Source organism: Physella acuta, unplaced genomic scaffold (assembly GCF_028476545.2).
Source record: "Physella acuta isolate Inbredline_101_S28 unplaced genomic scaffold, ASM2847654v3 ptg001117l, whole genome shotgun sequence".
NCBI classification, from domain to species: Eukaryota; Metazoa; Mollusca; class Gastropoda; family Physidae; genus Physella; species Physella acuta.
Window position 1 is genome coordinate 50,932 of NW_026732634.1, and position 25,263 is coordinate 76,194.

Below are 25,263 nucleotides of genomic sequence, written 5' to 3' on the forward strand. Positions count from 1 at the left end.
CAATTTTCTAATCTGGACTAAACGTTTTGCAACATAGGAATTATAAACAGTATAATTCTGAGGACCTGCTTCATTGTCCTCAAACATTAATGCATCCAACGCCAAGCCTTAACTAATAAATAGTGTTTTAAAATCTTTTTAAAAGTGATTCGAATAAATGATTATTTTTCTTGATTCAATATGGGGGCAGTAACCTTGTGAGAAGATATCATGTTTTGTAATTTTTAAAAATTGTTAATTTCAATGTCTCAGGGAACCAGTTTTTATACAGAAAATACTTCTTTTTTTTAAACAAACCATCTTAAAAAATACACAGTTTAGTGACAGCTATTCTTAGGATGTCTTAAATGATTAAAAAGAATTGGCAAATTTAATATTCCATTTTTTCAAAAGACAGTCTTAGTGCATAACTCAAATACCCTCTAAATAAGACTAGTGTATAGATGAAAGACTCCAGGTGCTAAGAAAAAACTTTCTGCATATATCAGGATAAAAAGAAATTTTTCCTTTGATGCGATTGAAAAAGTCCACTCTCAAAAAGTTGAAAAAAAAAACCCTTTAGATTATGAATAATTATCAGCAAAGAAATTGTTTCTGGAACAAAACACAAATAAACTAAAAAATATTTTTTCTTTGTTATGGGGAACTGATCCGCAATGCTCCAAAATGTGTGTACATAATGCAATCAAAGTAAAAAACAGATAAAACTAAAAAACCACGCTTTAAAAAAACCTTTTAAAAATGTAACTGTGTGTAAAGTTATTTTAAAGAAAAAATAGTTTAAATCTCATTAATCTGATTTTTTATCATTTAAACAAATACACAAAGACATGTTATCTTATTACCTATTGTGTCAAACAAAAGAATAAACTATTTTAAATAAAAAAAAAACATGCTTTAACCAACATAAAAACTGTGTTTTTAATAAAAATACTCAGATAACCCTTTGAAATTTTATTAATGTCAAAAATAAATTACATACATTCATGCACATAGGAGATACTTTAAAAAATGATCAAGAAAATTTCAATTTTTTTTTCAATTTTTTTTCAGCCAGTTTGCTAAATACTGAGGAAGGAATGATATTCCATGAACTCTTAACTATGAAAAGCATAAACAGTCCACACAATGTTTTAAAATTATAAAACCATATCAGCAGCATGTTAGTAAATAAAATAATTTTTAATAAATAAAAGTCCATGTTATTTTAGGAAAGAAAATAAAAAAAAAATTTCAGAATTGCTTTTCAAGTTCAGAGTATGGAGATCATGTGAAACATGGGGGTACAAGGTATGATGCGGGCACCATCACTACTAGCCAGCGCATGTGTACTAAACGTTAATATTACTAAAGTCACAAACGCCATCCAGTATTATTGTCCATTCTGATGCCACTTACCTATTAAACGCACTGATAATTCAAAAAGTCAACAGAAAAATTGTTTTAAATCAAAAGATAGAAAGGTGAAAAAATAAAATTTAAGGAAAGAGTGATTAAAAAATGTTTTTAAGATCCTGATACAAATAATTATATTGCACCAGTTCTTTTAATTTATTTGCAAAAAAGAAAAGTTTTATAAAAAATAAACTATATTCTTTTAAAAGAAAGTATTTTTTAAAAAGTTTCTCCTTCTAAATTTTATTATTAGAGGAGTTTTGAAGCAATTTTTGAATCATTAGGCTGAAAGTGAGTAGATTATAAAAGAGAAAAGTAAAGTATGCATTATTTATTAAAAGTCAAAAGAATGATGTTACCCAACCCAGGTCTAAACTTATAACAAGCCAGAAAACAAAGAGTAACCAGGAACCAAACTACTTTAGCTGCCCACACGTCACCATAAAAAAAAATGCCCTCTTTATTTTATCTTACCTTTCATTGCTAAATTACAAAAAATATAAATTTAAATACTGATGTTTTATTTCACTTTTACAGGATGAAATATAATACAAAAGAGACCAGAATTTCTTACTTTTTGGCTTAAAATTTAAAGTTCATTCATAATTATACAAGCTATTATATTTTTTAAAAAGATAATTGCATTTGAATAAAGTTAAAAAGTAAATACCAAACAATAAGTTGATTATTTCAAAGGTAGTGTATTTTTTATCACAATTATGCCATGAACATCTAGTTTTTATGACGGTTTTAAAACATCAATACAAGAAATTCTTGTATTTATAAAAGATTATTTTAAAAGAAGACTGCGACTTCTTCATTTTGAAAAATAAGGCTTTAATCTCAGTAGTGATTATTTTAAAATTTGTTTATAAAGCCAGAAATAATATTTAATGGTAAAAGCTGTGATATGCATAATATACATCTTTAAGATACCCATACTTTAATTTTATAAACAAAAAATAAAAGAATAAAATATATATAAAATATATTTGAAATTTAAAAAAACTTACTTGAAAACAAAAGCTACAAGGGCACAAATAACAACAGTGGCATCCAGGATGTTCCAGAGATCTCGTATATATGAGCCAGGGTGGAGGAATATTCCTTGATCTACTATCTGTTAGAGAGATATAAATTTAAAACTAAAGTGATGTGATATATATATATATATATATATATATATATATATATATATATATATATATTATTGCGGGGAATACTCTCTTATTCCATCACCTCTCCTTGTTACACAACGTAAAAATGTTTAAAAACTCAAATGAATATTTTTAGATATTAGGAGTTTACTGATTTACTTACAGTAAAATGTTTTCAAAATAAATCTTAATTCAAAATTATTTTTAAAAAAATCCACAACAATTACAGATTTTAAACAAAATGAAATGAGGCAAATGAGATGGTTTATTTTGAATATCTTGCCTTCAAGAGTAACTCAATGGTAAATACACCAGTGAAGACAAAATCAAAGTAGTTGAGGATCTTGTTCCTGTAAGAGTTTTCTATGACAGGATCTTCTGCTGCCAGAGCTACAGAGCTGGCACATATGACTATCATGATGAACAGGTCAAAGTATCGCAGGTTTACCACAAAGTGGCAGAAACGTCGAACTCTGAAGGTAAAAAGATTTTATTTACACAGTTAATCAACATTTTATTGGATGGGATTTTATTTTTGTTCCCTCATAAACAGAACTCTCTGATAAAATGTGTTTGATTAAAGTTACTAATTTCTAAAAATAATAATAGAAAAGAATAATATCTAAGAAAAATAAAATAAAACTTCATTTGTTTGATAAACGAGGGCAGCACAATTACATAGATTTCAGTAACATATATAGATACTTTTAGGTAAGGTTAGATTTTATATCTGAACAGTATTAATAAGTTAGTTTTAGTAAGAAAAAATTGTTAATTTTGAGATAGGTTAAATGCAAGCCTTAACTCAGGGTAAAGTTTTCTTCAATTCTTATATAGAGTAACCAAGCAATGTAAAATATTATAACATTGTTATCCCAAATGTATGTAAGTCAATAAAGAGGTGATCAATGCAAGGTGCTTACGGATTGGTGGGGCCAAATATAAACATGGAGCTGTAAGGTAACATGGGTTTAGGCCCTTGGAATCCTGCGTTTTCATTCTGGCTGCTGGACCTTGGCTGCACATCAGCTGTACCACTGCTGGTTGTACTGGCTAAAAAATATGAAAAAAGGGGACACAAGTCAATGAATTATTTTAATTCATGTACAGGAGTTGAAGTCATGAGTGTATGATACCTAATCGTTTTTCCAGGCTGATGAAATTCTTGTGTAAGTTATTAAACCTGTTGAATGATCTCTTTCTTGTAACTAAATTGTGTGAGAAAATCTGCCTTGAATCAACTAAAATGGGATAATTACTAGAAACTTAAAGGATTTTTAAAATATGATGACAGCCTTTGACATTATAACAAAATTTTACAGGAGAGGTTAATTATATTATAAAACACAAATACAAAAATTATTTACAATATTTGTTGAGCTATGAAGATACAAGTGGGACAATCATTAAGATTATGAAGTAGACTAATAATAAAAAATAAAAATTACAGCATTAATAAAGAATACAGTTTTTAAATTCAAGTTTAATAAAATAAAATAGTATTTTGAAGTATTACTACTTATTATTACTGTGTAAATATTTAAAACTTGAAACTAAAATAAAAAAAAAACATTTTACAGATTTTTTTTTTTAAATTTATTTCTATAAAAGGAGAGGAGAGCAGGAAATGAAATTTTAAATCATTTTACAAATTAAGAAAAAGAAAATCAACATAGTAGAAAATAATTAAGGTGTTCTCCGACTCTAAAGTCTTTTGCTTCTTTTATTTCTTTAAAACAACTATTCAACTTTCAAGCTATAAAAGTTGCTGGTAAAAATAAGATGAAAATTTTGAACAGCTTTCAGAGCCTTGAAAATAAAAAATAATTTAGTAAGGCTTCTCCATATAAAAAATGGATAAATGTATATAAAAAAATTCTAGAACTTATACAAAGTTTCAAGGCATTATCAAAATTAAGAAATAAAAAAAATAAATTGAAGAAGAAAGAAATTTCTATTTTTAAAAATTTCTTATAAATTTTGGTCTAATAAAATAGTAATACTGAATGTAGACTAGCCTACATGAGGATAATTACCATAGGTCAAGTTAAAAAAAATCTTTATAGTTTGATGTATTTGAATAGATAAATATGCTATTTTTATTGGTCCAGTTTAACAATATACCCTAAAATATAATTAGGTTATCTATATAATGCTAAAATATTGATATAAAATCTAAATTTAAAAAAATGAGATGGATTTAAGGTATATTATATCTACACAAATAATAATCTTTTAAAATCTAAAAACACTAGATATAGGGAAAGTAAACTAGCATCCTCATTAATATGAAAACCATTACCAAAATTTATTTAAAGAAATAACCCACTGCTTATAAAAAAAATGCCAACCACCAAACAAAGTTTTCTTCAGTAACCAAATTCTACTTGATTTTTCACTACTTTTACTATGTACACCTTTAAATATATGGATCACTTTACAAAATTTGGATTGGAATAAAATATTCTGTCTATAAATACTGCCAACCACCAAATAAAAGTTTTCTAAGATACCCAAACCAGGAAACAAAATTGTGTTATCCAACTTTACTTTTTTCACCACTGAACATATTGATAGCTTTATAAAACCTGGCTTTAAAGTTGGACTTGACTGAAATACAAAGCAAAACTGGATCAGCAAATAAAAAGTATAAATAATAATGCATTCACTGTTTTTTTTTTTTCAAAATAATAAGTGGGCTGAATAAATCTTTATAAAAAAAGGATTTAAAAAATTTCAAAGTAAGGATAATCTTATGTTGAATTGTCCAAAGAGAAAAATAGTAACAAAAGGTTTTAAAAATAAATTATATAATGACTGAAAGAGAAATAGTTTTACAATTCAAAAAAAGGCTACACCTTTCTTCTAAATTGATGTGATGTTAAAAAAATGTATTTAAAATAAATAGTAGTAATTTATCTAGGATGGATTAAAAAAAAAATTATTCACATATAGGCCTACATAATAAAACTGTTAGCAAAAATTTACTCATAAACTATAAAATATATAATATATGAATTAATTTGTTTTGGACACTGACACCACATATTACTGATTTGTTTAATGATTGGTAAAATGTAAATAATTAATACCCCTATTATAAAATCAAACTGAAAAGGTATATGAAATTTAAAAATTAAAAACATATTTCACAACAGACAAAAAATAAAATAAATAAATATGTACTGTAAAGAGAGTTGCATTCACTAATTGCTTAGCAATCTGGAAGCAAATTATACTTATGTTCCTACTAACATTTTAAGGATAACAATATTTTAAGTTTGTATCAAGTTTTTTATTATGTTATTTAATAATTAGTTAATTACTTCTTAAAAACCTTACAAATACTATTTTAACTGTTTAACAAACTATACAATAAAGATAACCCATTTTTTAAAATATCAATCCTTCTTTTAGCAATAATAAACAAAAAAGCAATTTTTTTAAATTTATAACAATAAAATCTGTAGAATGGGAGCAATAAAAAGTAATAAAATGCAAAATGCCCAACCAAAAGGAGTTTTGTCATTTACCTCCTTGATCAGCAGGCTTCCCCCTCCGATTTACTGAAAATATGTTAATACCAAATCATATTTAATCTTAATGATAAATTTCCGTACGCTTGTCTTGGATATGTTGATGGCTGATGGTTACGAATTTAAAATAAAATATACATTATAATCACCCTTTCTATAAAACATATATGTAATTAAAAATATCAAAAGCAAATTGTCAGTTTTGAAAAGCGAAGGAAATATTTTAACCCAAAATAACAATTTTGAACTAAATTTTATTGTTGGTTTTAAAATCAGATGATATAATGATTACTATTACAAAAGAAATAATTTTACTTGATAAATAACTCTTCCAAAATGTAATTTATATAACTCTAAACAAATTTTTTATCTAAGAAACCATTAGTATGTTTGGTTAGTATATTCTCATAAAATAGGCATGTTTTTGTCATTAATTCCTTCAAACGTTATAAGTCTACATACATTTTAAAGTAATTTCATTACCCAGTAAAAATAGTCTAATCTAATGAAGTTACCAACTAACTGAAAATAAAAATAATGAAGAAAGAAACTTTACTGTTTAACTTTGTTGTATGTTTGATTATCATAAGTTATTTAGATAACCATCATTTTAGATCAAACAACATTAGTTATGAATAGTTATGATGGGTTATTAATAAACTTTTTTGAAAAAACCAAGTTTCAAATACAAAATTAAAATTTCTAACCTGTATCAGACATGTCATCTTCTGTATTATTGGCCAAGGGCATTGTAACGGATGAAGTCTTGGTAACAGTATCAACATTATCCACGGTTATCTTTTTATCTCGGTTGTCCTTCAAGTTGTTCTGGCTCAGATTGATATCTACTCTGTTGCCCGCACTGAAATTGATGCTGTTGGTTAGACAAATGCCAGTTGTCATCAAGGTAGCTTTACAGGTGCACAAATGCTACTAGCTAGTATTTTTCTAGGTAGTTTTACAGGTTACTAGCTAGTATTTTTATAGGTAGTTTTACAGGCACACAAAGGCTACTAGCTAGTATTTTTCTAGGTATTTTTACATTCACACAAAGGCTACTAGCTAGTATTTTTCTAGGTAGTTTTACAGGTACACAAAGGCTACTAGTTAGTATTTTTCTAGGTAGTTTTACAGGCTACTAGCTAGTATTTTTCTAGGTAGCTTTACAGGCATACAAAGGTTCCTAGCTAGTATTTTTCTAGGTATTTTTACATTCACACAAAGGCTACTAGCTAGTATTTTTATAGGTAGTTTTACAGGCTACTAGCTAGTATTTTTCTAGGTATTTTTACATTCACACAAAGGCTACTAGCTAGTATTTTTCTAGGTAGTTTTACAGGTTACTAGCTAGTATTTTTCTAGGTATTTTTACATTCACACAAAGGCTACTAACTAGTATTTTTATAGGTAGTTTTACAGGCTACTAGCTAGTATTTTTCAAGGAAGTAGCTACCAAACAAAAGTAATAGTGGGAATGAAGATATTCATTCAAGGTAAGTTAAACAAAGCAGTTTATGATTGTACAACTGGCATAAAACATGAGCGAATAAAGAGTTAAAAATAAAAAATAAAATCTACATGTAACAAGCTCGCTATATGTAGATTGTATAAGCATATATATCATGAAATCCAGGCAAACATTTATGAAATGTATATTTTTTTGCATTAAGAAATTTAAGTAATTCTTAAAAGCATAACACTTGTTTCACTACTATATATTTATAAATTAAATAAAAAATATGCATTTATTTGCTTCAAATTCAAAATACATGCAATACTATATTAAATTTTGGAAAAAGTAATCTAATATATTTTAACTGATAGTACAAATTTGTAAGATTGAATCAAATAAAAAAAATTTAAAAAAAAAAGGATTACTGACTTATCTAAGTTAACAAAAATACTCTTACGGCAGGATGCTACACAACAGCCACATGAACTCACTAGTTAAAATTTGCAGTCTTGTTCTCTTCATTGTTCTGTGGAGATGGTGGGCAGATGTTGACCAAAGGTGGTCTCCCTTGGGCAGCAAATTGCTCTGCCATTTCTTTCTCAATTTCCTCTCGTCGCTGCACAGCAGAAGAGGCAGAAAAGGAAAGAGATTAGATATGTATATTAATAATACATGTGTATGTGTATGTATGTATATGTATGTGTGTGTATGTGTATGTATGTGTATGTATGTGTGTGTATGTGTATGTATGTGTATATATATATATATATATATATATATATGTATATGTATGTATATATATATATATATATATATATATATATATATATATATATATATATATATATATATATATATATATATATATATATATATATATATATATATATATATATATATATATATACATATACATATATACATATACATATATACATATACATATATACATATATATACATATATATATATATATATATATATATATATATATATATATGTATATATATATATATATATATATATATATATATATATATATATATATATATATATATATATATATATAATGTATTTTGAAACTAATTTAAAATATCGGAATGCACTTCAACTTACAGTTCTATCAATGTTCATATAATTTAAATGTTTAGAAAATATTGATTGTGGAATGTTTTCATTGCACAATTTTAAAAATATTATTAAAGATTAGTAAATTATGAAATTATGAAGTAGTTTTTTCTAAATTACTAGCACTTGATATGTAAATATGGTATCTTATAATATTAGGACTATACATACATGTATAACACATGCATTTATATATGAGAAGGTAATCTGTGTACATTTATGTATGAATGTGGGTTTATAAATAAGCATTTCAGTTGAGTGTGTACATTGTTATATTTAAATGGCTCTGGATCATCAAAGTTTTTTTTCTCTCCATATGATTTGATCTTAATTAATTTAATAAACACTTAAGTTAGATTACTTCCATTTTATTTTGTTACTTAATAAAATAAACTATTTAGATATTTATTAACTGACGACTTTCTGACAGTACTGATACAATACGAATGGCATGCAAGGTAATTTTTAATGCTTTACTACACTTCATCACATAGGCCAAAGGTGGGGTGTGGGAGTGGTATCGCTATGTGTGGTCACATAATGAATACACTGTATTCACTTGGTCACTGCATGCACAAAACAATAGAAAACAATACTCCAACAATTTGGAGGCTACAATGGAAGATCAATAAAATATTACTACTATTACTACTATTTCTAAAAGGCCTACAATTTATAAAGAAAAATCATGGTTAATCAATCTAACAAATTGAGTAGTATATAGTATATAGTTATGAATATACTCAAAGAAGAATATATAATATATAACATTTATAATCTAATTTTGTAAATAAAACAATATTTTGTAAATATTTCATCGTTTACTAAAAAAAAATTAGCAAGTGTATTAATAGAATGCAATTTTATAAAAGTGTAGATAAATAATTTTTATTGTCGATATCACCACACAAAAAACTCTCTAAGAATAAGACATCCACTAAAACTGCTAGCTTGAATTCTCTTTCCATGCTATTTTTTAATCTTCTCTAAAGCTGGGATGCTTAATGAAAGACAACTCATCCAATTTCTTCTGTCTATTAGAGTTACACCCCTTAACTTTATTGAAAAAAAAATGTGTCTGGGTTATGTGCATGGTACAATTCAAAGAATCCAATTTCCTAAAAATATTTATATCCTGACAGCCTTCTATTAGGATTATTCTCTTGATACATAGAGAAATACACATGTTAGAACTGTGGAGTCTGATAACATTGAATTAGCAGTCTAAACTGTACAGGCGTTTTAACCAAAAAATTGTTGCAAAAAAAAGGTGGGGGGAGTGGGAGTGGTGTTGTGCTGGTTGGTGTATGTCTAGTTTATAGATGCATCTGCTATAAAATGAGTACATGCTTATATTTTAATCCTCTTTAAATCTGCAGGCAAGCAAAAATCATTACTTCCCTTAACTCTATTGAAATAATGTACATCTCATTAATTTTGTACATTTATTCACATGCGCATATATTGTGTCTTTAGAATTATTCATAAAAACTAGCAACCCTTCATGTCTAAACAAAACTGGTTACAATTTTACAGGACTCAGCATACAATACATACAATATTGGAATTAACCCCTAACAATCTAAAACATAAAAAGCGTTGCATTCAAAGCTACAAATTTACAAACGAATTAAACGTTCCATTAAGTTGAACTCTGAAGGACAAGAGGAAAAAATAAGAAAACATTTTTCATGATCAGTTTATAACAGTCAGATAAATATTTTATTTATCGTTATTGTTTTTGAAGATGCTGTATTGGATACTATAAAAACAAAATGTCGTCTGTAGAAAATGAATCTAACATTTTACTGTGAACTGAGCGAACTAAAAATAAAACTTGCTATTTGAAATACAGACAGATCAAAACATTTTATTTAAATTTTTGAGGTATAATAAGTCTGGGTTTAACAAAAAGAGTCTGTAGTTTAAAAACAAAGACATTATAGTAAAATTTGAATATAAGCAAATATGATAATTTAGGTACGAATAAAAGGAATGTTACATTTTTTAAAAATTGCTTTATTGTAAAACAGAAAATAAAGTAAAAAAAAAAAATCAAGCTACATATAACATACATTTTTTTCAAGTTAACCAGTTCAAAATTTTAAATTCTAAATGTATAATATTCTAAAATGTATAAAATACAAAAAAATCATTCATATTTATTGAAATCCTTAGAAAAGATATTTAATATTTAAAATCCTCAAAACTGTTTCACCAAAAAAATTGTATCTGTTTTAGTAATATCCCACACACTGACAAATAAAAGTAATTGCTTAAATTTATTTATAAATTTCTTATTAAAATGGAAAAATAATCTTGAGACAGACATTATAAAAACAATTTTAAGAGACAATAGATAACTGGCATTGAATTTTATCTGTTCAAAATACTAAGTAGACCTACCAAATAATAAAATACTTCACTTTATCTTTGTAAAAACACAATCACTTAAGTTGTAAGCTTGTGATGGTTAAATTATTTAATTAATAAAATCTAGGCCAGAATGTAATGAAACCATAATGGAAGTTGTTTTTGAAATATTTAGTTGAATAGTTTACTTTTTAAATTTTCTGAATTTAACCACAAATTCAATTTTTAAAAACTGTACTTTAGCAATTGCCTGAATATAATGCTATTTCTTTTTCTCATGATAGAAAATTTAATAGTATAGAAAAATAAAAATAAAAAATATTTTATAAAACACAAACACTGAAATTAATAAATTTTATAATTATTCCCCATTATTACAAAAAAAAAAAAAATTGATCACTTACTACTGCTTCTTCTTCTTCCTGTTCTTCTTCTGCAGCCGTAAGCTCCTGGGCATTTGCCAGATTGTCTACTGCGATGGCCAAGAACACATTCAGCAGAGTGTCTTTTTATTGTTAAGAAAAATCCAAAACGTATTCAAGTTTTATCAAATAGTGTTTACTTTATTATAAAGTCTGCCTTTGTTTACCAGATATAAATAGTATATTAAATATTTCATATAGTTATAGAATTAGATATTATCTTGCATATGAAAAAGCTAAAATTAGAAAAGTTTTATAAAAGGTAAGTGTACCCAACTAAATCTGCAGAACTTCAAACACTCAAAACAAAATGTCAGTAGCAAGAAGAGAAGGGGTGGAGTGTTAGCCCTAGGTGTGAATATTATATGCTTTATTAATGGCCACCAAGTCTTTTTGAAACCTAAAAATTATTTTAAGCAATTTTGTTTAAATATTATTTCTATAATTTATATTTCTATATGATAGTTAAATAATCAGAACTATAATATAATTTATTTCATCTCTCGATAACCAGAATGACCAAATGATTAAAAATCTATTAACCAGAATGACCAAATTATAAAACCTAATGTAGATCTAATGTCCAGGATACAGTTACCAAACAGCACAAGGACTATAAAGTATGCAGAAAAGAACATTCCTCCTTCCTCTATACCACCATGGGCTTTGATACCATTGTACATGACTTCATTCCAATCTTCTCCTGTTAATATCTAAAAAAAGAATGTGTAAAATTAAAACAAATTATGAAATTATTTTTTAAGGAAAGAAAAAAAAATATTTGAAACCATTTATTAGAAAAACATAGAATTAAAAAGTTTTAGCTGAAAATACATTTTTTAAACAATTGTAGAGGAAAACTTAAAATTATTAGACTTTAAAGAGTAACTGTAACAAAAAAAAATTAGTTAAAATAATTTAAAAAACTAAATTTGGATTTCAAAGGCTTCATTTAAAAAAAATAGTTGCTATATTTGTTACTTTCTTGTGCTGAGATTTGTTTTACCTGGAACACTGTGAGCAAAGCAATAGGGAATGTATCAAAGTGGGCAGAGGGTCGACCTTCTTCAAAGTTCATTCTAAAATACAAATAAAAGAATGCAATTACTGTAGATCCCACTTTAAACAAAACAGTTTATTATGCAATAAAAATGTTTTTTCTTCAAAGTAATATACAGTCTCTAGCATTTTTCACTGATTTGATTTATTCTGGCATTATATGAGGTTCAACCACAATTCTAAATGTAAACTATTTCAAATGTTTATTTTTTCAATACATTATTTTCTTGTCAGTTTTGAACTACTTAGCTTATAAATATTAATAATACAGAAAATGATTATTTTAGAACTTTTCTATTTAACATTTATTGGTGGAGATGTTCACTCTTAGACCATCTCCATTGCAAAATGAGAGTTGGATCATGTTGAGTCCCATCTCATTGATGCTCTAGGGTTTAGAAAATTCTTCTTACAGTCAGATACAGAGAGAATGAAAGCCATGGCTGGATCTCTTTCCAGTGTATAGACCAACACAATCCTAACTAGGACTAGTCTTGACTAACAGCAAAAGTTCAATAAACCATAACTCTATAGCCATTCATATCCAGTTGCTTTAAATACTTATCTTCCCAACCTAGTCAGTTCTCATACCATGACACCTCCCTTAAGGATAGAGATACTGGAAGATTCTGTAATTTTGTGTCTGTTTTACCACTAAACTTACTCTCCTCCAAAGAGTTGCATGCCCAAAAGTGCAAACACTATGATGAAGAGGAAGAGTAGAAACAAGAGACTGAGAATTGATCTCATACTGCTCAACAGAGATATCACCAGGTTTCTCAATGAAGACCAGTATCTGTGGAATAATTCATTGAGATTTACAGCACATTTTCTAACTAATTTAATAAAAAACTAGTTATTAAAATTTTAAAAAATTTACATTTTGAAAATAAGATTAAAACACATTTAAAAGTTAAAAGTTTTCTTCTTCTGAATGTAAAAATTATAATATTTGAACAATGAAATAAATCTCTCCTCAACATCATTTATTTATGAAACAAAATAGGAAACAATGATGGAGAAATAGAAGAAATTCTGGAGTTTACAAAAAAAAAATGCCTCCATTTTTCTGAACATGCATTTTTTTTAGAGTATTAAAATAAAACCATTTTGCAGAGATAAAAGTTATCTTAAAATTTTCAAATTTCAATAAAAAAAAAAATACTAGCATAAAATGAAAGAAATATATTACCTAGTCACTTTAAATATCCTGAGCAAACGGAGGGCCCTGAGCACACTAATACCAAATGAAGATCCTTTTTTAAATTCAGACCATATGACTTCAATTATACTGCCTACTATAACCTGAAAAAAAATGTTAACATTTATGATAAACCCCATATGTGCACTTGAGCCCCATTTTGTCATACATACAGTGGTGTATGTAGGATTTTGTTATGAGCGAAGGGGTAAAAATAATGCCATACATACTCCTATAGCCTAGGTGGACTTTTGGGTACTACTAGTGTGCTTTTGATCATATTTTAACAACAATCTCAATTATGAAACTAAAATCAATGAAAGTGGCCAACAGTTGTAGTTTAAACCCCCTCCCACCCTGATACATCAGTGCCTGCACAAATAAAGACTTGACTGAGTTACCCAATGATGCATCTATCTGTGATGACAAAGGAAACCAATGACAACTCTGCTATGAAATGAGCTTGTATGAGGCCGATCTGCTTGGGGGGAAGGGGGGGTAATATTTAAAACCATTTTATATTTACATTTAATTTTAATTTATTTTTGTTTTTGTTTACTGCTAATAAATTGTAAACAATTATTCAATAAAGATATGATAACATTTTAAACTTCTTTAACTTACCACACAATCAAATATATTGAAAGACGATTGAAAATACATTCGTACTCCTAAAGCATACATTTTTATTGACATCTCAAAAATGAACAGTCCCAGGAAAGCATATTCTGTAATGTCTGTAGATTAAATGTTCACAAATAAACAGTTTTTCTATTTCTAGCATTTAAAACAAAACAGAATTATTTTATAGTTTATTTTGTAATAACAGGTTTGTTTTTTAGCTGGCATAAGGGGAGAATTTTTTATTCAAACTCAGCATATAAAGTTGTTTCTGGTAATACAGTAATACAGTCCAGGTAAAGTTTCTTGAGTAAATGTTAATGGGCTACAAAAACTAAAATAATTAAAAACTGTTAAATGATTATACCCGATAAGGCATGTTTTGTTTAGGAAATTAGAGGGTAAAAAGTAGTTTGAGTACAGTAAAGTATTTTTTTAAATTAGAGTTTACTTTTGACAGCTTGTTTTACTTTAAATCATTTCAGGATATAGAGTGGGTAGAAAATTAAGAAGTTTTCTAACTTGTAGACTTTAATCAAATAGTTTTAGAGATCAAGATTTAATTGTCAGTCAGTGTCTAGTTCTTTGAGTTTGGTAAATTTATATAACTGAACTATATTTAAAAAATAATACTTTTCCAAAAAAGTAATTGATATAAGTAGGCATAATATGTAAACTAAAATAAATTGAATTTTGCAATGCAAATTATAGATCGCCACCTTAATACACCCAGTATAGGTTCATAAACTGATAAAATAGACTCACATAAAAACTGAAAATGCTACCACAAAACCCCTGGTAAAAGTTCATGAACTGATAAAAAAAATAAATCACATAAAACTGAAAATGCCACCCACAAAATCCCTGGTAAAAGTTCATGAACTGATTAAAATAAACTCACATAGAAACTGAACATGCCACTCTGGCTGTTTGTAATGTTCTGACGCCACTGATACAGTGTTGAGAAATACTAGAACGATGACTATCCAATAAAAAAGTTGACTCTTGACTAGACGACGTATGGAGTACCTAAACCTTTTCTCTGCTCTCCAGAATGAGGCACACTTCCCTGTTTTTCTTTTCTTCAAGTTTTTTGTAAAGGAATTGCCTGAAAAATGAAGAATTTTAATAACTTTTGACAGAAATGAAGTAGTGTTGCACTAATTAAAATTACATTTTTCCATGATCAGCAACATTTTTATGTCAATAGATCCAAGAGAAGTGGGTAAACCAGTTTTAAACTGCTATTTTGATAGTTATAACCCAGAGAACATGATGGATAAAATTACATCCTCAAAACCACCTGGTGATCTAAAGGTTCAATAATTTTTTTAAAATTATAAAATTAAATTTGGTGGTGTTAATACACCTTTCAATCCTTGGTGTGAAAAACAAAACAAATATTGTATGTAGGCTACTAAATGATATCTATGATAAGGCATCTTTACTTTCCCAACTTAGCTCAGGCCTCAATAAAATTAAGTAGACTCATGATATCCTACAGAAGTAGTAAACAGAATCATTCATGTTAACTAAAACATTAATGCACATCCTAAAAAGGTGAATCGGTACAATATTGTGACATGTAACAAACTCTGACACTAAATCACTATCCTGCGGTGACAAGTCAAACACAACAAACCTGGTGCCATTGCGGCCAACAATTCATCTTCATTTTGATCATTCTCATTCTCTGTGTCGTTCCCTTTTAGCTGTTTCATTTTCCTAGCTGCTGCCTGCCTGCGAGCTGTGAAAGAGAATATAACCCATTAGGGCAATCAACATTTGGGAAATTAATCATAGGAAGAATTAACATAAGGAGAAATTAAAAGTATAGGAATTAAGATGGAAGAAATTAATTATATAAGAATTAGAATAGGAGAAATTAACATGGGGAAATTATTAAGGCAAACTTGCAAAGGGGAAATTTATATGGGATAAATTTACTTGGAGAATAAGAATTTGGGTATTAAACTTTGTAAAGAAAGACTAGGCAAATTTTATATTGTAAGTATTAGTGTTACATTATAGAGATGCAAGTTAAAAGCAAAAATAGAGTTTTAAAAATTTAATGCCACGAAAAGAATTCTAACTGTAAACAATTAAGTCACTTAATGACAGAGTGAGTAAAATTATAACAAACCTTCAATAATTTTTAGTTTTTCCTCATCTGTTGTTCTTTCTTCACTAAGAATCACTTCCTCTACAGAGAATAATGGTATTACCCAGTTAATTTTATAAAAAAATAGCAGGAAGTTACAATTATAATACAATATAAAATATAATACAATAAAAAATCTGTGTTCTGAAAAATCTGAAAATCTGTTAATATACTACATAACTATATAAACATCTCTCTCTGTACACAGGATATATATATATATATATATATATATATATATATATATATATATATATATATATATATATATATATATATATATATATATATATATATATATATATATATATATTCATGAAAATATAATATCTGAATATTGTTTATGTTAATCTAAACTTATAAATAGACAACTAACCAGCTTTACATATCCATTCCAGGTAGCCATTTAGCTCTCTTTCAATTTGCTGCTGCCTACGAAGTTTGAAGAAGGCTCTGCGGTTTTCTACTCTTTCTCTCTCTTTGGCAAATTCTCTGTTGACCAACAACAAGTTTATTTTTTAGTCAGATGTAAACAAAGTTTTATTTTAAAATATAAGTCATAGTATTTCCCAGAAAAAAGTAGAATTGAAAATATAGGCAACAGATATTTGGGCACAAAAAAGTCTGTGTGTGATTTTCTTTTTAAATTAATGATTTTTAATGACTTAAAAAAGAATGACCACATGTAAAAAATAGTATAAAAAATAACATATTTCCATGAAATATGACCAAATAAAACTGTATTAGTGTTATGTCTTTGCATTTGCACATTGTTCAGTTTGGGCAATTTTATGTTGGGCTTATTGACTTTCTGGTCACCAGATTACGGACATGGTTACAAGATTGTTATGAATTGAAGTGTGTGCTAAAAATTATTTTCTTATTTCTTACTTACCCACTAAGCACACCTAAAACTAGATTTAGCATGAAGAATGACCCAAGTATGATGAGTGGAATAAAGTATAAAAAGTTGAAATAGCTTCCTAAGGCATCATTTGTCTGGGGAAACAAATTTTTTAATGATAAAAACTTTTTAAAATCAACCTTTCTGACAAAAACATATTTAATAATGAAGTTAAACGAAAAGCTTTGTTGAAAAATGAATAGTAACTGATAAACCCCCATACTTTTTTCTACCTATATTATTACACTTATTTTTTATCACATACAATTTTCAAAAGAATTGCCTAACTTTAACTTTTGTCATTAAAAATGTTTCAGTGTTTCAAATAAAATTAAAAAAAAAAACATTTTGCTAAAACTTAGTTTTTCTTTTAGGAACTTAAAAAACCCAGTGAGGACAATAAGTTTGTATTACTCTAGCACAACAACTACAATAGATCATTAAAAAAAAAAGAGTATTCTATTAAAAAGCGAATTTAAATTCAGCTTACGAAGAACGTTGTTAAGAGTTAGCGTTTTGTTAAGGTTCATCTTGAATTAACTAGTTCCAAGTGATAGACCAAGTGTAAAGAATGTAATTATAGAAAAAAACTTAATTTTCTAATTATTGGCTCAACTTTGTACATATATGGGCAAGAGTGTATTCATTTTCCAAAGATTAAACATAAAAGTAGAAATAATCCAATTGTAATTTTCTTACATAATATAAGACATTGGTCCAGCCTTCCATTGTGATACACTGAAACACAGTCAGCATTGCAAAGCCAATATTATTAAAACTTGTTATACCATCATTGGGGCCCTTCCAGTTAGGCAAACAAGTTGAAATATTTTGCTGGCAAATAAATGAACTATATGTCCCTTGATCATTACATGGACGTATGTCTTCTTCATCTCCAGTGTCTATATTATCTAAAGAAATACAAAAATATATTATGGGATCATAGTTTAGAATGAATAAAATCAATATGAGCATGTAAAAATAATACAACTCTTGTGTAGGACTACATACTTTTTGAGGTAAATAAAAATGTGATGAAAAATATTTGTAATATGAATGATAGAATAATTAATTTCTAATGGTATTATCTTCAGATAAAATATATATAATGGATTACCATTTAGAAAAAAGAAAAATATCATGAACAACATGGACAAGACAGCTCTAGTGCTTCAGATGCTGTTTATTACAGATAAAAAAAAACCTAAAAGTTGGTTTTATACCATGTTCTGGGCTGAATTAAAGACTGAAGGCCCCATGGGAGTTAATAGAATTGGGCCCTTTTTTCAGTAATATAGCTTCAATGTACACATTGCTTTTTTGAAACATTTCCAAAAAATGTTTTTAATTAATCCACTCAGACTCCCCAGGGTGTAATAGAGAATATTTCTTGCTAAAGAAAATTTTTTTAGGGAGCCATCGGTTAGATGTTTGATAAACAAAGTTACTGTCACATAGCCATTCTCAGCTCAGTGGTAGAGCTAGGATGAAGGGGGTTAGACTATACAGATACAGGGTGACATAGGCCTACATAATTATATAGGGGCTTGTAATTTTTTTAAATCTAGAATTTGTTCCAGAGCTTGGTAGGCCTCCTAAAATTTTAGATCCAACACTGTCCATTTTCCATTTAAACAATTCATTTACATTTTGTTTTTACAAATCATGACCTAGTAGCTAAAGATGGTTAACAACTAATTAAAACAATGTGTGAGTTACCTTCAGTGCGCTCACTAGAGCCCACTTTGTAGCAAGCATTCTTAAATGCACCAACATAAAACTCAAGGCCAATGATTGCAAAGATGACAATGGCGAAGAGAACGAGGAGGCAGACCTGCAATAAAGGTGCCATCGCTCGGATGATCGACTTGAGCACCACCTGGAGGCCTGGGGTGGAAAGATATATCCGTATGAAACACTAATTGCATTTTTAAAATGTTTCTAAACAACAAAATAATTTTATACAAACAACAAAGCTACAAACAACCAAAAACACGATTCCAAATATGGAATTAAAAAACAAACAAGACTTTTGATGTAACAGAAACAAATAAAATTTAAGTATATCATTTTATAAACTGCAGAACAAGTCGATAATAAAGCTTGAATACAATTTTTTAAAATTTCATTTTTTTAACAGACCAGAAGTACTTATTAGAAACTGTTAGATGAAGAGATTTAATTCAAATAGACAACTAAAGGACATAATACAGATAGGTTTTAAGGGACATAAGTCAGGTACATAGATGAAGGAATAAGCATAGCTAAAAGACATATCAATTGAAGAAAGAGAGCTATTTGTCTGTTGATAGTAAGATAAAGGACTTTTTAAAGAAGAATGTTACAGAAAGACATGAAAGAAAGCTACACAAACCAGTGCAGGTCTCATTTGATTACACACTGGCAACTAACCAGATTTTTAACTTGGCAGAAATATTTCAGTACACTTCTTATATGGCTAAACACCTATGCCAGGTTTATTTTCATCATTAAAAAAGGCTAAATATAATTCAAGGAAAACTGGCTTAAAAATATATATAGGTAAATGAGGTGAAATAAAAAAAACTTTAGCACTTAGATGAAAAGTTTAACAATTTTCTCTTGAGGAATAATAACAAGGTTCAAAAGATATGTTTATAGAATTGTCAAGTTAAAAGTAATCTAATCAGAGTTGAAATTAATTAAGATCAGCCAGGCTAATGAATGTTTTCATAATTTAAAACTGTGTTTATTAGCTTTACCAATAAGTTTTTGTAAGTGACTTAGATTTATTTTTATATTAAGGTTTCTTTAACATTTAATGATAGTTAAGAACATTGAACTCTTAAAATAATGAGAAAATCTGATTTTCTTTATCAAGCAGGGCATGTATCAACATGATTTTTGTCAACAGTTCCTGAGTTTCAAAACATACTGGGAATTCCAGACACCAGCTTGAGAGGTCGAAGCACTCTGACCGCACGCAAAGTGCGAAGGTCGAATGTACCAGAAGACCCACTGGAGGCAAACAAGGTGATAAACCTGTAAAAAAATTAATAAATGATTAATTGACAATGTTTGACAAATGATTAAGATAATCACTATTCTGTTACTAATTAGATGTACTATTTTTAGGCGCAAATGACGAAAAAAAAATCTGACTTCACTATTTAGTGTATTTAGAGACCTGCTAGAACTTCAAAGGCCGATAGAATTCAAAATTACCTACAATCAAACTTTAACAGAAAACTACCACACTAAGAATAAAAATGTAAAATTATACAGTAATTGTAGCTGCCTCATTAATTAGTAAAACACAGTTTAAGCTTTTATTAAACCATGCAAGTGAAGTAAATTAAATTGATTACCATTTCATGTGTGTATTCATTCTGATATCATTTAATATTTAAAGCAATTTGCAATGTCATAATTAAAGTTTAAAGATATAACACAAAGCAGGTCTGATAACATAAATCATAAAATAATATAAGGCCCTATACTAAAAAGTGCCTTATGTAATATGTAGGACTAATCTATTACGTCTTTAATATAGAAATCTTATCTAGATCTAGGCCTATGTTATTATTTTAATAAAAAATGTGTTTTCAAATGTCAAATAAATCTAATCTTTTGTAGATCTTGTATCTACATAATCCAACATTTTAAAATTATTTAAATAAAATATATGCCTACATTTTATAATGTAACATTTTAAAACTGGTGGGTAGCCCTAAGCCTTGCCTCCAGCGAAACTGAATTGGTAAGCCTCGAACTGCGCGCGAAAACAAATTGCGTGATTATTCGTAGTTCTAGGCCCAAATCTTCCGATATTCAAAGTTTTTTTGTGAGGGGGGGGGGGGGGGGGAGGTCGTAGACCCTAGGAATTGGCTTACTTCTTTAGCTTGGGGCCTAATCTAAATGATTTGGCCTTGTTTAAATTTATCGAGCGCGATAAAAAAGCGACATATTTTAACGACAGTCAAGTGAAGAAGGTTCAATGCGATCGATATGGCTTTAACATTCGCAGAATTTTCTGGCCACACGATTTTAAAATATTACTTTCTGACAATTTATAAGAAGCAAATCGTGAAAATAGAGTCATTGGATTTACAGAAAATCTAGATCTAATTCTATATTAATAAAAAAAAATAAAAAATAAAAGAATAATTAATAAATAGACTACTGATAATGGGCCCTATATTACTAAGGAAAAAGAAAACGCATTTGATCCAGTAGCGTAGCGAGGGGGGGGGGGCGGGGGGGGGGGGGGCGGGGGGGGGACATATGTCCCCGGGCGCCGACCTTAGGGGGGGCGCCAAATTGAAAGTTTGAGGGGGTGGGGGGTGCAAATGAAAAGTTCGAGGGGGGGGGGTGCAAATCGAAAGTTTGAGGGGGGGGGGGTGCAAATGAAAAGTTGCTCCCAAGGGGGCGCCAAATTGAAAGTATGTCCCCGGGCGCCGGGAAGGGTCGCTACGCCTCTGATTTAATCCACTGTGTTCGGTGATAATTAATATAATTATTGATCTTTCATAGAAAAAAGAAATTTATCTTTGTAAATGTAAAACGCCTGGCGAACACTACAGAGGCTATAATAACTAATTAAGTCTAGTCTAAAATTAAAAACAGTTTTATTGACATTAATAAAATTGTGCTTTTTAAAGTTCGTAGGACAGGCCTACCACTAACTAATGTTTTAGGTTGGTGATGAAACGTGATTTGGGCTTTTGGTGAATTCATTTTGCCCTTCATACGAATGAAGTTTGAACTTTAATTGTAGTTAGTTAACTTTATTGTATAGTTTTTTTTTAAATGATCACCTTGTGGATCACGTGATTCATTAGAACATTTTCAAATTATATTATTCTTAAATTTTATTTAAAAAATTAATTCTACAAGATGTTAATTTATTGAACTAAAATTTAAAATTTTGACAAATACTAAAAAGGTATTCCATAAATTTAACACTGATTTAGCGTTAATGCTGATTTACACACCACAATCTTTGTGAGCACAATTTAGCATCGGCAACATTTGCAGATTTAACTTATACTAACCATACTGGCGACATCGTAGAATTTACACAGTAACACCACTGTAAAAGAACTTACCCAGTAACTACTACTATAAAATCCATGATGTTCCAAATATTTCTTAAATAAGACTTTTTGTGTAAACAAAATCCTAATGCTACTATCTTGAGAAATGCTTCTACACAGAATATTCCTAAAAAGTACACTTCTGTCTCGTCCTGTAGAGAATAAAGAATAAAACAGTTACATTTTTATTACACAAGGCAAGGTCCTGTTTCTGTTAAGTTTTACATGCATTTATACACAAACAAAATAAATACACATATTTACAGAAATATATACAACGAGCCGGCCCGCGGCATAACATACGCCGCTATTTAGTTGTTTCTAATTTTCAATAATTCATAATTTGTGAATTCGACAGTACCAACGCTGACACTGAAAATATTTCTTTAAAACACTATAAGTAGCTCGTTAAGGACCATAACCCCCCCCCCCTTCCTCCCCCCCCCTACGTTTAAAATCGTTGGCTCTGCTTGTAAACATTTAGAGTGAACACAGCTCACTAAAACCATGTAGGGGTGGGGAGGTAGGGAGAGCGTTTGCAGCTTGTTTTCTAACGGCTCGAAGAAGAGAATTATATATATAGAAGAAGAAGATAGTAAAAATATAATCAACAAAAATATTAAAAACACGAATTGGCTAGCTGAACAGCTAGACATCTATTCGTCCTTACACTACAGGCCATTACCCCCCCCCCCTCCACACCTTGTAAATGGGCCTACGTTTATTTGAGCTGTTTGTCTTTTTGTCAATGTTGTTTTAAATGAAAATCTTACACACATCTCAAACCTATATGGGGCATATATATATATATATATATATATATATATATATATATATATATATATATATATATGCGTCTGCCTACGTATGATGGCCTATATTTAAAAAGTGCACACGGGGCCATTAACTGAAAGAAAACAAATGGAAATATCTGCTCCTAGATCCAATTTTGAGAACAATTTTACCGATTTCCCATTCGAATATTGCTCATGTGTTTCAAGTACAAGTGACATTTACACGTGGGAACAAGAAGAAAATGCCACCCCAACCCCCTTCTACTCACTACCAGCCACCTACACGATATTTTTTTAAAATTTTGTTTATAAAGCTTTGAAATGTGGGGTACAAAAATCACATTTCCCTTCTATTCTAACGGTTAAGAAAAATCAATTTTTTTTTATCGAATAGCCCAGAATAAAATAGCATGCGATGGATTTAGATTTTAAAAAATGTTTTTATACAATCGATTCCAGAACATTCCCTACAACGTCGTATGAATACACAAGATGCCCATTGTTGTAAAGAAATGTGTGGTATATATAAATACCAATACGTCTGAGTCACACAGACGTAACCACAAAACATTGGAGGGATTGTGATCTCCATAGCAACTAATCTTTAGGGGGTCATCCAAATATGACGTCACGCTATTCTGAAGATTTTTTTACCCCCCCCCCTCACCAGCTCCCTCACACATCGTCAGAAAAAGCCAGACCCCCCCCTCCCGTAAAATGACGTCCCACCTCAGCCTTCAACCCTCCCCCCACCTCAAAATAGTATTTGAATTATTATTTATAAGGGGTCATCCATAAATGACGTCACGCTTTTTTGGACGATTTTTACCTCCCCACTCCCCTCCACCACACGTCATCACAAAAAGCCAGACCCCCCCCAAATGACGTCACACCTCAGCGTACAACCCCCCCCCCCCCCCTCAAAATTGCAGTTGAATTTTTCTTAAAACATCGACATTTTCCAAAATCTTGTCAGAATTCTGTCAACATAAAGTATTTTGATCAATTCCTATTACAATTGATTAAAACCGTTTTCTAAAACGCGAAATAACGGCTAAAACTCATTTTCTAATATTGCTTTTTTATAATGCAAAAAAAGTGACGTTACACCATCTGAACCCCTCCCCCCCCCCTCCCTTCATCACACATCGTCACAAAATAATGGACCCCCCAACGAGTGCGACGTCATTTATGGATGACCCCTCAATGTACTATGGGGCTTCTACAGACAATGTGGTTCAGAAAGAGGTAGGGGTGGGGGGGGGGGGGGGTCGGTCGGTACAGATCATGATAAATCCCGAGTTCGAACCCCGGGGCAGATGATTCTCGATATCTTGGGACAGCAACTCTTCTAGGAGAGTAAAACTAAAAACCAAACAACCACTGCCTTGTAACACAAAAAATATGGAAGCAAATCCAGAAAGAAATGCAGGATGAAATCGTAGTCAACAGGCCATAACGTGTTGACACGTAATACTTAATTATGTTGAAGGAAATCATGTCCGACTTTACAGATAAAAACGAAGAGGAACATAAATAACGAGCCGACCCGCAGCGTATCATACGCCGCTATTTAGTTGTTTTATTTTCTACTTTTCAGTAATTCATAATTTGTGAATTCGACAGTACCAATGCTGCCACTGAAAATATTTGCTTTAAAACACTATCAGATGGTCGTTAAGGACGATACCCCCCTCCTTTCCCCCAACCCCTACACCCCCCCCCCCCGTGAAAGTAAACTCCTCTTAGTTACCTCTCCTAAGTTTAAAATCGTTTCAAACTAAATTATCTGCCCCTAATAGCCGTCACTAAACCCGGCTCTACGATTGTAAACATTTAGCGTGAACCACAGCTCACCAGACCATGTAGGGGTGGGGGTGGTAGGGAGCGCGCTTACAGCTTGGTGTTTTCTATCGTCTCCAAGAAGAGAATTATATATATATATATATATATATATATATATATATATATATATATATATATA

The 25,263-nt window shown here is 29.4% G+C and overlaps 1 protein-coding gene across 1 annotated transcript in view; it reads right to left on the reverse strand.

Moving 5' to 3' along the window:
• The window catches only part of LOC131955943 (voltage-dependent calcium channel type A subunit alpha-1), a gene marked incomplete at its 5' end in the record, with an annotated part of 65,548 nt that overhangs the window by 38,852 nt on the left and 1,433 nt on the right, over positions 1–25,263 (reverse strand). Inside the window, 22 exons of the mRNA XM_059320263.1 lie at positions 2,409–2,515; positions 2,836–3,025; positions 3,476–3,605; positions 5,103–5,162; positions 6,086–6,118; positions 6,796–6,962; positions 8,033–8,157; positions 11,447–11,547; positions 12,057–12,177; positions 12,471–12,543; positions 13,188–13,319; positions 13,716–13,828; positions 14,349–14,461; positions 15,247–15,453; positions 15,988–16,092; positions 16,489–16,548; positions 16,883–16,998; positions 17,402–17,505; positions 18,110–18,321; positions 19,130–19,297; positions 20,325–20,431; positions 22,498–22,637. Of these exons, the coding sequence (XP_059176246.1) occupies positions 2,409–2,515; positions 2,836–3,025; positions 3,476–3,605; positions 5,103–5,162; positions 6,086–6,118; positions 6,796–6,962; positions 8,033–8,157; positions 11,447–11,547; positions 12,057–12,177; positions 12,471–12,543; positions 13,188–13,319; positions 13,716–13,828; positions 14,349–14,461; positions 15,247–15,453; positions 15,988–16,092; positions 16,489–16,548; positions 16,883–16,998; positions 17,402–17,505; positions 18,110–18,321; positions 19,130–19,297; positions 20,325–20,431; positions 22,498–22,637 (2,684 nt within the window). The remainder of the gene's footprint in view (positions 1–2,408; positions 2,516–2,835; positions 3,026–3,475; positions 3,606–5,102; positions 5,163–6,085; positions 6,119–6,795; positions 6,963–8,032; positions 8,158–11,446; positions 11,548–12,056; positions 12,178–12,470; positions 12,544–13,187; positions 13,320–13,715; positions 13,829–14,348; positions 14,462–15,246; positions 15,454–15,987; positions 16,093–16,488; positions 16,549–16,882; positions 16,999–17,401; positions 17,506–18,109; positions 18,322–19,129; positions 19,298–20,324; positions 20,432–22,497; positions 22,638–25,263) is intronic.